The 14257-nt window shown below is 40.2% G+C and overlaps 1 protein-coding gene across 2 annotated transcripts in view; it reads right to left on the bottom strand.

Moving 5' to 3' along the window:
* slc1a7a (solute carrier family 1 member 7a) overlaps positions 1-13576 on the bottom strand; it is a 51242-nt gene extending 37666 nt beyond the window's left edge. For both annotated transcript variants that reach the window (NM_001291344.1, NM_001130622.2), the window contains exons 1-2: positions 13256-13576; positions 3626-3705 (exon numbers count right to left, since the gene is read on the bottom strand). In NM_001291344.1, the coding sequence (NP_001278273.1) occupies positions 3626-3705; positions 13256-13390 (215 nt within the window). In that variant the 5' untranslated portion in view covers positions 13391-13576. The remainder of the gene's footprint in view (positions 1-3625; positions 3706-13255) is intronic.
* Between the last annotated feature and the right edge of the window lie 681 nt (positions 13577-14257).

The raw sequence follows: 14257 nt of genomic DNA, 5'->3' as shown, positions 1-14257 counted from the left end.
CAGACACAGACACAGACACTCACACACACACACAATGCGCGCAGGACAGGGCAGCCTGACTCCCTTCAGATTCAACACGCATGATCGCGTTCATCAAATTTGCTTAAACTAAGCGTTCTAATATATGGCTGTATTTCACAAGGATTCTGACTCAACAACCCGAAGCAGACAGTGGGAAACACGTGGAGGGTGCATGCTGAAAGGCAGAGGAATGCGCTGTCTTTGACATATTCCCCTTTTAATATGATTAAGATAATACTCTGATTAAGAGTTACCATGTAAGCAGCGATTTTGATTACCTTAAAGGACCACCGAGTCACGAAATGCGGAGGTTTTTCTTTCCGTTCGCCATGCAGTATCAAACCCCATTAAAGCAGAAGTCGAAAGTTAAAAAATGAAACACCCGCATCACCTGGAGAGCCTGGTGATGCGACATTAATTGATTTATACTGAAACTTGCCTTCAAAAACTGCTTCCTTGGTCTTATCCATATTTCTTTGCACGTTAAACACACGTCGACCACAACAAGGAAAAAAATTGCAACTGCGTTAATTGCGTAGATTTTTTTCACGTGGTAAATATTTCAAATTAATCGCATGCATTAACACGCTAATTTTGACAGCACTAGTATTCATATTTATAATATCTCTTATTGTGTTCAACAGAAGATAGAAACCACCTGAGGGCGAGGACATAATATTATGAAACCATAAAACCCCTAAGAACTCTCTCCAAAGCCATGTTTCCTCAAAGCAACCACAATAAGAGACGTTGGAGGGTCAAATTTAATTGTTTTCAGATTACCACAATTCTTATAACTCAATTCTACTGAGCAGTATGGTTTGGTACAGTAGAGTATGGTTTGCATTTGTTAAGTTTACACTTTCAAAAGTATCAAAATAGCTAACTAAAACATGTTTTGGGACAATTTTGTAAGGGTATCTCACAATAGTAAGGTACCAAAAGAATGGAGCTAAATCGGTGGCTAAACACTATTGGTTTGCCGGGAATCATTACTTACAAACCAGGGGAACTACAACAGAGGAAGTGCCATTGTTCAATAAACAGCAAAAACATGACACCATAATATTACACATCGCAGCATGCAGCAATGAACTTTGGTCAACTCGAGCTCAAACAAAACTACTACATCTTCTTGTGACAGTCACATCCAAGAAGCAAGAACAGGATCTGCTGTGCAGTATGTCCTCTATTGTTGTTCCCGGGGCCTTTTACATGTTCTGTCCAAATGTGTGGAAAGCGTGAAAGGTGTTGATTTCTGTCTATATTTGCGAGCACTTAAAGTAAGATGAGAGTCTCCCTAAAAAAATATAGTCTGAAAGTTTGAGCGGAGATAGTCAATGTTAGCTTTTCAAGTCAGTGTACAGTCAATGGCCACCCAAATATACTTGTATCTATTTGTTCAATGTTGTAATCACCTAGTCTTTTAGGGCTCTATTTTGACGGTCCATGCGCAGAGCGCAAAACGCAGGACACAAACGCTTTCAGGGCATGTCAGAACGCGTTTTTGCTAATTTAAGGACGGGAGAACCTGCTTTGCGCCAAGGCGCATGGGCTAAAAGGGTTGAGTTTATCTTCTTAATGAGTTATAGGTGTGTTTTGAGAATAAACCAATTAGAGTCTCATCTCCCATTCCCTTTAAGAGCCAGCTGCGTCGCGCCAAGAGCGTATTCGCTATTTACAGGACGCAAAGTAAGTGGAAAAACTGAGCATTTCAATAGCAAACAGTTAACAATTAACAGTTTTTTAACAGAAAACTGTTAAACAGAGCATCTACTGCGTGAGAATGAGAAATAAATGTCTACTTTCACATTCACTCTTGGATAGGGAAACCTTTACGCACAGACATCAATTAGTCTATAAATAATTAATTGCGTTTGTTAAGCGCAAAGATTCGTTTCAAAACTATTTCTAAATTCAGTTCTAATTTCCAGCAAACGAATAAATGAATAATAATAACAAAGTGTGCTCAAAAAGCAGTGGTTTTTCATATTTATGTAGGCTAGAAAATAATATGTTTTGTAATATTTTAATCCTTTATATTTATATCCTATATCTATTCTTATTATATCCTATATATATATATCCTTAATTTTTAAATTTTTTCATATGTAAAGATATTTGCCTATTGCTCTCTTGTGCATATTAAGCAGTGCGTAAGCGAGGCTCAACTCTGCGCCGGAGTTTAGACCGGGTTAGTTTTGGTCAAATGAAAAATCTATTATAGTTTCTCAAAATAGCAACGCGCCAGCGGTCCGCCTCAGAACGCCTCCCTTCTTAGACCAGAACGCCTATGGGCGCACATATGAGCGCTAATGCATTTGCTATTTAAACAGCGTAGCGCAAAGCCTCAAAACGACTCTTGCGCTAAGCTGAAACAACCAAAAGACTATTGCGCCGTGCCTTGCGCCACACTGCGTCGGGTGTATCATAGGGCCCTTAAGGTCTACTATCATTTCCTTAATTTTTCACAAATTAACGGTAAATTGATTCACACCACACCACTGCACAAATATCCCAATCTCAGATTAGCAGATAATAAAATTGATAATGTAATTATTCTCATGCTTCATTTGAATAAAAGGAAAACATAATAGGACAGCATATAGAACCCCGAGGGGCACCTTTAATTTGACATTGTATAGTGTATCATTTGAGTGCGATGAAACACACAAACAGTTGAAGTCAAAATTATAAGCCCCCCTATATATATATATATATATATATATATATTTCCCCCCAGTTTCGGTTTAATGGAAATACAACTTTTCCAACACATTTCTAAATTTAGTGAAGTTTATTTATAAACTAATTTTAAGAGGATCACGTGCCTATGATTGCTTGCAGCCGGTCTCGCATTATTCAATTTATGATTCACCAATCAGACGATTCCTAAGCCACTATAAATACCCTGAGTTCATTGTGACAGCCATCTTTGTTTTGAAGAATTCCCCCTTCCACCCCTACTCCTCCTTTTTTTCCTAGATGGGTGGCACGGTGGCCCAGTGGTTAGCACTGTTGCCTCACAGCAAGAATGTCACTGGTTCTAGTCCATACCAAGCCAGTCGACGTTTCTGTGCAGAGTTTACACAGAGTTTACACGGTTTCCTCCCACCGTCCAAAAACAAGCAACTAAAGTTAATTGACTAATCCAAATCAGCGCAAATTAAATGTAAATCAAAGGCGGCAACACCAAGGCTCCAAAAATACAAATTTATTAAATTAAATTAAATTAATTTAGATCCAAATCAGCACCATAGACATGCTCCTACTCCTAGTAAGTAGTTATCTCTTAGGAGCAATCACTATCTGTTCAATAGCTACTACAGCAGGGGAGTTCTCAAGATTTTCCTGAGCTCAAACTCCTCTCTCACCTTGCAAACAGGAGGGAGCCTCGGGCTCGAGGATCTTATGAGCTCAGGGTTCTCTTCTAGGACAACACGCCAAACAAGCTTTATAATCAATCATCAGCTAAGCGTGAACTCTTGAAATAGTTTAATAACTAATTTATTAAAACTGATTTCTTTTATCTTTGCCATTTACAGGAGGGCCAATTATTTTGACTTTAATTGTATATACAGTATTTATATATCCTTAATCTTACCTGGAGACCACCAGAGGCAGGATGAGCATCTTCAGCATCCGCATTAGCAATTCTCCTGGGAACTGAAAGTACTTCACCTCCTTCAGGGAAAACAAAACACAACAACACAAGGCTTTAACTTGCTGTGATTTACTGTACACATAAAGCTCAGACTGGCGGTACGGTGGCACAGTCGGTCGCGCTGTTGCCTTACAGCAAGAAGGTCACTGATTCGAGCCTTGGCTGGGTCAGCGGTCATTTCTCTGTGGAGTTTGCATGTTCTCCCCGTGTTGATATGGGTTTCCTCTAGGTGAATGAGAGTGTATGGGTTGCAGCTGGAAGGGCAACTGCTGTGTAAAACATAAGCTGGATAAGTTGGCGGTTCATTCCGCTGTGGCGACCCCTGATTAATAAAGGGAATAAGCCGAAAAGAAATGAATGAATAAAGCCCAGACCGATTAAACCAGTAAGATTTCACAGTTTGAACTGAAATTATACTCAATTATGTTCTTTGGCTTTATCCGGGGTTGCTACAGTGGAATGAACCACCAATTACTTACTATGTTTTACTGGTCAGCGAGAACATGCAAACTCCACACAGAAAGGCTCTCTGATCCAGTCGGGACTCAAACCAGTGACTTTTTTTGCTGTTTTGCTAACCACTTAGCCACCATGCCGCAATAATCATTTAATTCCTTGTCCTTCGGCGTAGTCCCTTATTTATCAGGAGCCGCCACAGCGGAATGAACCCCCAACTTCAATACAGCATATGTTTTACACAGCGGATGCCCTTCCAGCTCCAACCCAGTACTGGGAAACACCCATACACTCTCATATTCACACACACTCATACACTACAGTCAATTTAGCTTATTCAATTCCCCTATAGCGTGTATCTATGGACTGTGGGGAAAAACGGAGCATCCAGAGGAAACCCACACCAACACGAGGAGACCGTGCCAACTCCACACAGAAATGTTAACTTGACCCAGTCCGGACTCAAACCAGCGACCTTCTTTGTTATGAGGGCTAACCACTGAACCACCGCGTCACCCATTTAATTGTAATTTATTGTAATGTGTTACCGTAAAAAAGTTTTTTAAAACACCTGTGAGTACAGAAACTGTTAATTAATCAATATTTTTTACAGCGTAGATTTATTTTATATATTGAAACAGCACTATTTAGAAAGAAACACTGCCGTCCAATGACACTCCTAGGGCCCGAGTCTTACTGAAGAGCATATTGTGTTGAGTGGGCTGAGAGACATGATGCTGGTGTTAAAGAGCTTACAGGTCTGCATGAATTAGGGGGAGGGATCGTGAAGCTCAGATCAGGGCTCGTGTCCAAGCAGCGTCAGGATCAATGCTGACAAATGGCTGCCATTGCTGTGCTATCTGCTAATGCTAGCGTTAAAAACAGCTGGCACAGAGCCACTACATCTGCCACTGGCATTGCTGAGGCAGGCCATGTAAAGTCTGTAAAGCTGCCATTTGGCGTAATCTAAACGGACAGGGATACACTGATATAATGATCAAAATATACTTATTACAGTCAGATAGTGTGGAACAGCAGATTATTATTCAATGGTCAAAATCATGCATTTATTCGATTGAATACAGATATATTGTGAAATATTTCTAACCAATGAGCCAATTAAACTGTATATACATTGTAAAAAAAATGCTGGGTTTCGCGCAATCGATTTGTTTTGGAAAAACATGAAGCAACTAGATTATCAAACTTTGAGGCTGGCTTGTGAAAGTCTGTTGGTAATAGTTTATTTAGTTTAAACAGTTTTAAAAAGTATGAATAGATAGATAGATAGATAGATAGATAGATAGATAGATAGATAGATAGATAGATAGATAGATAGATAGATAGATAAAGCGGTGTTCTATAGATTTTCCTTAATGTTTATTAAGCATTTCTAGCATGTTAAAGTACTTAGCTAATCATTATTAGCATGTTGCTATAACACTGCAGCATGACGATATCAATCTGGGCCTCTATAATGACTGTCTATGGGACAGTTGCTAAGGTCTGTCTTTAAACACCGAAAGAGTACTGTTGAGAATACGAACTAACTTTGCCTTCGGAATGAACAAACAAAGAGCACTGATCGATCACTTACCAAATCTGTAGAGACAAGAGAATCAACACAAACTACCAGTTAAACTCTGCTGCTATTTGGGGATTTCCGCCTGGATTTTGCCTACCCAAATTTAAAAGCTTCCCAAATCCTCATGCAGAGGTGTAAATGCAAAAATTTGGTATAATTTTAAAGAAAACCCTTTGAATTTTCATAAAACACTATTGAAAGTGTTTAAAACAAATGTATATGTCGTCTGTGTTATAATAAACACCTAAAAAAAGAGGAGCTTTTTGTATTTTTTTTTTATAAACTCAGATTTGAAAGTGTACCTTTTAGGTTCTGTGTGGTCTAGCGTGCTGTAATTAATTTTGTTGGTTCCTGCACATGTATGTAATCATAGGAAAAAAGAAAAATGTCTCCACCATAATCTATGCAAAAGTTATTGTATTCCAACTGATGAAAGGTGCTGTACAAACCACAGAGACCGATCCTTGTTTACATATTTCACTATTCTTTTGTTTGATCAAACATAATTCACTATGTTTGGACCACATCAGACATATAAAAGGATTACTTATGCACATCACCTCAAAAACAGAGGAGAATGGCCCTGAAGGGCACAGCATAAGGTAAGAGATGGCAGCTGTCTGTGCTATCTGGGGCTGCTTATTGATCATGAATGTATTGTTTACATTTCTGCGCCATGGAAACGCCACAATTCATTCAACAACTGTTTGGCATATGAATATAATTCAGTAAAAAGAATGCTAGAGCTGTATGAGCACCGGCAAGAGCTTTCATTTGAGCTATAACTTGTACATATGTCATATGAAATAATATGAAAATGAACCAATGTAAAATACCCAGCTCGGGTCTCCAAAATACTGTGTATTTAAGTGTAAATAACTTTTATACAGTAGAATAAAAACCAAAGTGATGCATATGTGCATAAAATATAGATTCTACACTTTCAAACGACACCACTTACGGGGCTCTGGTGCAACGCTAGCCCTTTAACTCTGAAAGCGAAAGCCGATGACGTCACTGACCCGGTACCGGGTCCGCAGAGTTTAAGTTGTTAAAAGGAATCGAGCAACAAATTCGGATTTCACCATTTCCAGATGTGAAAAGCTCTCGGGTAAAAATGTTTCTTACAAACGTATTTCTGCTGCGTATTTCTACTGCACTGTAGTCCACTTATGAGTCCAGCCCTACTGAAAAATCAAGCTTAAACCAGCCTAGGCTGGTTGGCTGGTTTTAGCTGGTCGACCAGGCTGGTTTTAGAGGGGTTTTGACCATTTCCAGGCTGGTTTCCAACCATTTCCAGCCTGGTCTTAGCTGGTCAGGCTGGGAGATGACCAGCTAAAACCAGCTTGACCAGCCTAGCCAGGCTGGGAGCCCAGCCAAAACCAGCTATATCCAGCTTAAACCAGGGTGGTCAAGCTGGTTTTAGCTGGATTTAACAGGTCATTTTCCAGCCTGACCAGCTAAGACCAAGCTGGAAATAGCTGGAAACCAGCCTGGAAATGGCCAAAACCCCTCTAAAACCAGGCTGGTCAACCAGCTAAAACCAGCCAACCAGCCTAGGCTGGTTTAAGCTGGATTTTTCAGCAGGGAGCTGCGCTTTCATAGCGGGGAAATGAAAACAAAATCTTTGTTGCAGAACATTTAAAAACTCAACACTGACGGCCTGCCTCCAAACAGATGTTGTTTTTCCTTTCACTTGTTTTGGCAACACAACATGGCGTCTCTCTGCCACGCGAACACTGTATCACGTAAAAACAGTCTAGGAAGCTGTCATGCATATTAATCACACCGTGTCGCCCCTTTCTAGTGGAGTTCAACATATTATTTACAAATAAAAAGTGGAAAATCTTTCAGTTCTGTGTTGTCTACAATACTGCAGTTACTTCCTTCTCTCTTATCATTTTGTCCCACAAATAGACACCAAAAGACTTCGCCTACTTCAGCAAGCCGTAGATCATGAGGTAAATATAGTTCCTCATAACCCTGACTAGCAGCATGAATGGTTTAACTGGAGACGGATGAGATTTTCAACTTGACAGATCCTCCCAGCTGTAGTGCTTCAGCGTTTCAGCCGATTGACCGATAATCCCTCCGACAACTCGATGCCTGCTTGTGACTAAGAGCTGTGGTGAAGTGCACATCTCACATCCAATAAAAGTTAGTCCAAGGGCGTAGGTACTGGCATTGGTGGGGACGTACATCCCTAGAGCGCATGCAATGAACAGCACAAATTCTGTTTCACGCTTTTAAAAACACAAATAATGTACATATTATAAAATAAACACTTAATAATACAAACACCATCCTGCCCATGCTGCAAAAGTCAATTTACATGATTTTACAGCAGTCGGGCTTTGAGGAGGTAGGAACGTAAAGGAATTTAGAGAGGTCTGGGATGCAATTTTGCTTGATTATTGTTTTTTTTTTTATTATATATAATCATGGAGGCCAGAATTGAAACTGAATTTTGATTAATTGCACAGCCTTAGTTAATAGTATTATGCTGAACTTGACTTGGTGCACATGTAAGTTGAGAGTTGATTGAGCAATACTTTATTTTGAAGAAGATTAAATTATTTGGTAGGAACATTTCACTAATGTGGATATTGGTGGGGACATGTCCACTCCGTCCATGTGTAACAGAGGCCAGCTAGTAAGTACTATGCAAGTAAACCTCACTCCTCTGACCTCAAAAGGTGCTCTAGTGACTGACGCTAGAGGCTATGGTCTTTAGCCTCCTTGGTAGAGCAACCCACTCCCATGCGGAAGGTTGCCGGTTCGATACCAGCTCGAAGCGGGTTGAGTGGCGTAGGACCAGTGGGGTTACACATGCCAGTTCTACCCCCTTGAGTTAGTCAAATAAACAGAATGAAGACTGAATTTTGTTCAGTAATCAACATAATTGTTCAGTTGCATCTTGTTTCAACACAGCGTTTAAAACTCTACAATTTCATAGCCATTATGCTTTGATTAATGATGTATAATTGAGCACTATAAAAAAAATGAAATGACAAAAAGTCAAGACAACAAATATTTTGATGTTGCTTTGACTCATTTTTATCAGGTTTAGATGAGGAGATAGATGAGCCCAAGGCTCCCGTCTGGTCAATAAGCACTAGGAGGGACATGAGATTAGGTAGTTCTCGATAACTTCCCATGAGTAGACCGCTAACTGCGCTAGTTTGTACGTAGTAGGTGCTTGTGACTTTAACTTTTGGTTTATGTTTTTGAGTGTGGGAGGAAACCGGAGTACCTGGGGAAAACCCACGTAAACACTGGGAGAACATGAAAACTTCAGGGCTAGCTGCTGAGCCACTGTGTCACCCGAACTTAGAATTGAGGAGGAGGGAAAAGGGATGGATGGGGGGAAAGAAAATGAGGAATGAAGTTTAGGCTGGATATTAATATTTAATTTAGAATGATCCGGCTAGTTAGTGATTAGTGATATGGATCAGCTGTAGTCTGATCACATGCTCCTCTCGAAATTAGTTTGTGAAACTTCACTTAGTAGTTTATTAAGCTAACAGTGTTAGTTAATGGTTTGTTAATACCGTGAATTGTGACCTAAAGGGTTCCCAATATTTTAAGTCAGTTTGACTGATGTATTGTACATTGAGATGACTAGAAAAGTTCATATGATTCAAATAAATAAATGGAGCAATAATGTTTTACACCGTGTTAATGTTAAACAAAGTAGTATCTTTTTAAAATCTTCCATTTAGGTTTCCTGTAGATTATTATATATTCTAAAATGGACTTTTACTGGACTCTCTCTAGACTGTTTAAAGGGCACATGATTTACACCTTGTTTATGATTTAATATTAATATTATGGTTCTTCTGAGTGTGCCAGTTTTGGTTCAGTTTAAAACATAATTCAGATTGTTTTATTTTAATGTGTTAAAAAGTGTCATGTTGGGGGCGTGTACACAGGTTACTGTCTTAGGGGCGTGTTGAAAATGAAAATTAGTTTCAAATTCCTGCCCAACGTAACAAGGGGGCGGAGCCAAGAGCTCCCCCACTCTGTGTTTGGCAGCAAACAGGCAAACAGAGAGAGAGAAGCAGCATGAGAGGATCAGCATTCCGCCGTACATGTACGCCTCGGACACAGACCAAGCAGAGAGTACAAAATCATTTGTGTCTTTGTTTAGTTTTACAGCCAACTGTGTGCTAGTTTAAAGTGCCAAGCTTAAAAGGCCATGAAAACCCCCGTTTCAGCAGGATGTTTTCACACCTCTAGTTTGGAAAAAGTCAGGAAAGTGGGTGTGTCTAGCTTTGTTTGGGTGGGAGTGTCAGGGGAGGAAAAGTGGGCGGGGTTTGAATAAAAATGGAAGTTGCCATTTGGGCACGCGCTACTGACCGAGTACAAACAAACACACACGCAGGGGAGACAGCGTGTTTAATGACGGTGGAATGTTTGATACCGCACGTCGTATAAGACAAAAAAGCCTCTGCATTTCTCTGTAACTCAGATGCACTCGGTCGGTCAGAAAGCCGTGTGTGTAGACTATCCTGTCACAAAATGCGGCGAAAATTATACACGACGGTCGGCAAAAGTTTGCTTTAAATTTTCACAAGTTTACACTCAAGAGAGCAGCATTTACAGCGGACCTTTCAATATTGTAGTAATATTAACGTACTGTAAACTAAGTAACTTAGAAATCATTTTGACTAAGGTCTGTCTTTAAACACTGAAAGAGTACAGCTGACCATACGAACTATAACTTTGCCATCTAAATGAACAAAGAAAGGGCACTGATCACACACTTACCAAATCTGTAGACAGGATAATCACCACACACTGGAGCAGCGTCTTTTTTAAAGGAGACGAGCAGCAAATCCTGATCTCACCATTGATGAGAAATGCTCAAGTAAAAAATGTTCCAAACAAACGAATTTCTGCCGCGCGTCGCGTCTACGGATCCACATAATAAAAGCAACACTGGCGACCCTTATCTCCCAACAATTCTTTTTCTTTTCCCACAACTTTTGACAACAGGACGTGTGTCGTCTCTCTGATGTCTGAACACTGCTTCAGGTACAGTCTAAGAAAGCTAGCATGCATATTAATGAAGTTGCAGCACATACACAATAGAGTGCGCTGATTGGTTTGAACCAAGCCATACTCATGAATGAATGCAACGCACTCAAAGATGTAATACGGGACGCCTCGGTACAGACGTCCAGTCTGCACGCTGGAATACACGCTAAGATCTCATGGCCGTGACGCAGCTTCAAAAATTCGTTTCAAACCGGAAGAACAAATTTGCTCGAAATAATGCAAAAACAAGCAATTTACACTTTTTAGTGAGATATAGGTGTCCTAATAGTGTTTTTAGCAGTGTGGGACACATATACGACGGTCAACAGCTCAAAAAATGTGTTTTGGTGTTTCATGACCCTTTAAATACAGAGACTCATAACCACGCACACTGAATTAACTTTGACTGAGGCACTGGATGACCCACTTAGACCCGCGACACGGCACACCAGACACGGACATTCGCATGTTATTTAAAATAAAACTATTCAGATGGCACTCTGTGGCGCGGCAGAAACATAAAGTGTCCCGAATCCTGGCTGGGCGCCACGGACAGCCGCCAACTTGAAGCGTCATTAGGTGTACCATGATAGAAACCTATGTTTATAATTCTAATATGAATGGCGCTAAGCTGCGCATCGCCGAGCGGCGCTTCTGCTGTGCGACCTGCAGGCAATTTTATTTCCAATGGATAGACACTCATGTGAGGCAAAGGCACTTGCACTTTACAGCTGCTCCTATTAAGATCACACTCACAGGGAGCTTCTGTGACCTCGAGAAATGCCAACGGCTGAAGTTTAAGATAGACGCAATGAAAAGTACACTAGTTTGTAAACCTACCTACAAACAAACTAAGTTACAAACAATAATGAATGCTGATCTTGTGTTGAGCCCAATGAGCCTTACATCTAAAAATAGAGCAAGGGTGTTCCTTTAGTAATATCGCTTTGACTTACACGTTGAAAATGGCGGACGTGAAACGACAAACTGAGGATTAGGTGATGCGTGCCTGTCAATCAATATTAGTGCTGAAATCATTGCTGCATTCAAAAACGAGTAATGTGTCTGATTCAGCATAGCTACCTGATATAACATGAGAACTGCAGAGTCCAGCATTTTTAATAAGTTCCTCACTCCATTTGGCCCTAATGATGGCTGTTAGCCAAAGATGTGTGCGGTTGGCATTAAAAGCAGTGTGGTGTACGGTAAAACATTCAAATGACATTCAATTTTGCCATCCTACCGCACAACACGACATGTTTGCTATTGCAACTGGTCATTTTTGACCCCCGGTTGAACCTGTGTGATGTCATGTGTGACGTAGGTTGGAAATTCTCCTATAAGTTTCCATTATTTATCATTCATTCATTCATTTACGGTGAACGCAGGGAGAATAAACGCTCTTGCATTTGCACTCCTTTATTTCGGACACTGCAAGAATCAGCTTCCCAGGGTGCACGACAAAACTGGAAATTCTGTGTGACTGCCACAAGAGGGCGTATTTAAACAGTAGTGTTCAAATGTTGTGTGCAGTGGAAAGGTGGCTTTAGTTGGCGGTTCATTCTGCTTTGGTAACCCCTGATAAATATATAAGTAAATAAGGGACTAAGCCAAAGGAAAATGAATGCATGATTGAATGTCGGCAAAATTTTATTAACTAAGAGAACAATTTTCCTCTAAAGAGCCTTTAGTGTAATGGAACGGTCTAATAGATGTTAAAGGTTCCTCATGGAACCATTGATGCCAGTGGAGAACCTTTAGTTCAAAGCATTGCACACTCAAAAAAAAATATCTTTGCTGCTTGTTCAGTCTACTTGATTATAATGAGCTTAATCACCACAACTCTTGAAGGTTTTTCTAGGATAACCTAATTGTTTTATGTTCAATCAACTTAAATTTGTAAAAACAATTGAGTCAATGTAACTGATTTGTGTTGAGACAACATAAAGGGATTTTACGGAACCCAGCATTTTTTACAATGCACTCTGATGTTTGCTGTTTGTTCAAATTGCTTATTTAAACTGAGCTGAAACAACACAATTCTTCAGGCTTTTTTGTGACAACTTAACTGTTTCATGTTCAATCCACTTAAATTTGTAAAATCTAATAAGCTAACTTAATTCATTCATGTTGCCCCAACACAAATTTATTGAGTGGAACCCAGATCTTTTGGCAGGGTTCCACACAATTCCTTCATGTTAACTTTTTAAAATCATTTTTACAATTTTTTAAAATCATTTTTACTATTTTTTAAAATCATTTAAAAAATAAATAATATTATTTTTTTAAAATTTAAGTGGACTGAACTTAAAATAATTAAGTTGTCCCCCCAAAAAGGTAAAAATTGTTGTTTCAGCTCATAAGAAGTTTGAACAAGCAGCAAAAGTTATATTTTGAGTGTATCAGAAGGTGGAAAAGACTGCAGGGAAGACAGGGAATGCTGAGTGTGGTTCAGCGGGTTACACCAGGTGTGACGATCTCAAACTAACCTGCTCGGAGAGATGTTTGGAGCGCAGGAAGAATCCCAGCAGGCATCCGATGACCACGGCCAACACCGACAAGATAAGGAGGCCGTTCTGTTGGCACACATTTTTAACACGGCTCCACACCGCTCCCAACGCCATGCTGACACGTCCGCGTCTCCACGCCACTCAAACAGCCATACAAACACCCTGTCCCAATTGCACAGACCAACCAAAGGGGCGAAAACAAACAATCAAACAGGCAGTTTCCTCCAAGAGTAAGCACTTGTCAATCCACCGCTGGTCACTACTAAAGCCCATCACCCTTCACAGTCAGCCGCACACTGTGCTACTCTCTCAGTGTGGGTCAGTGTTGTGTGCCCCTCCACACCCTCTTACCCTGTTCTACAGCCTGGCCAATAGGGGGCTCTGGGACAGCTGGCGCTTTTGTCCCAGAGGTTAATACCGCCGATCCTATTAGACCCGCACTGCATTAAGCCGATCTGGAGATGGATTAAAGATCTCCGAACAATTGGAAAGGGGATTGTTTCATGTACGTGTGAAAGATGAAAATTAAAACACATGATGACGAGGCAACCGACATGTGTAGATGTTAACAGAAGGGCATTTGGACAGAGTTTGTCAAGCTGTTGCTCAGTTGCTCTGAGGATGAGCAACAGTATGTGACTCTTTATCAGTATGTGACTCTAATCAATTAAGAAGTTTTGACCATAACAATGATAAATATTTGGATGCAAAGGTCAATAAGGTTTCATAAGTTTACATTTTAACTAACATGAGCTAATTATGAACATTACTTGTACAACTTTTATTAATCATAGTCTAGAGCTGCACAATCAATCGAAAAAGATCGCGATCTCGATTCGATCCCCTAGACCACAGGTGTCAAACTCAGTTCCAAAAGGGCCGCAGCTCTGCACAGTTTAGTTCCAACCCTAATTAAACACACCTGATCAAACTAATTACTAATTAGTAATTAACTAAGTCCTTCAGGCTTGTTTGAAACCT

The sequence above is a fragment of the Danio rerio genome, chromosome 2, assembly GCF_049306965.1.
Source record: "Danio rerio strain Tuebingen ecotype United States chromosome 2, GRCz12tu, whole genome shotgun sequence".
Taxonomy (NCBI): domain Eukaryota; kingdom Metazoa; phylum Chordata; class Actinopteri; order Cypriniformes; family Danionidae; genus Danio; species Danio rerio.
This window is presented reverse-complemented; position numbering and strand designations above follow the sequence as displayed.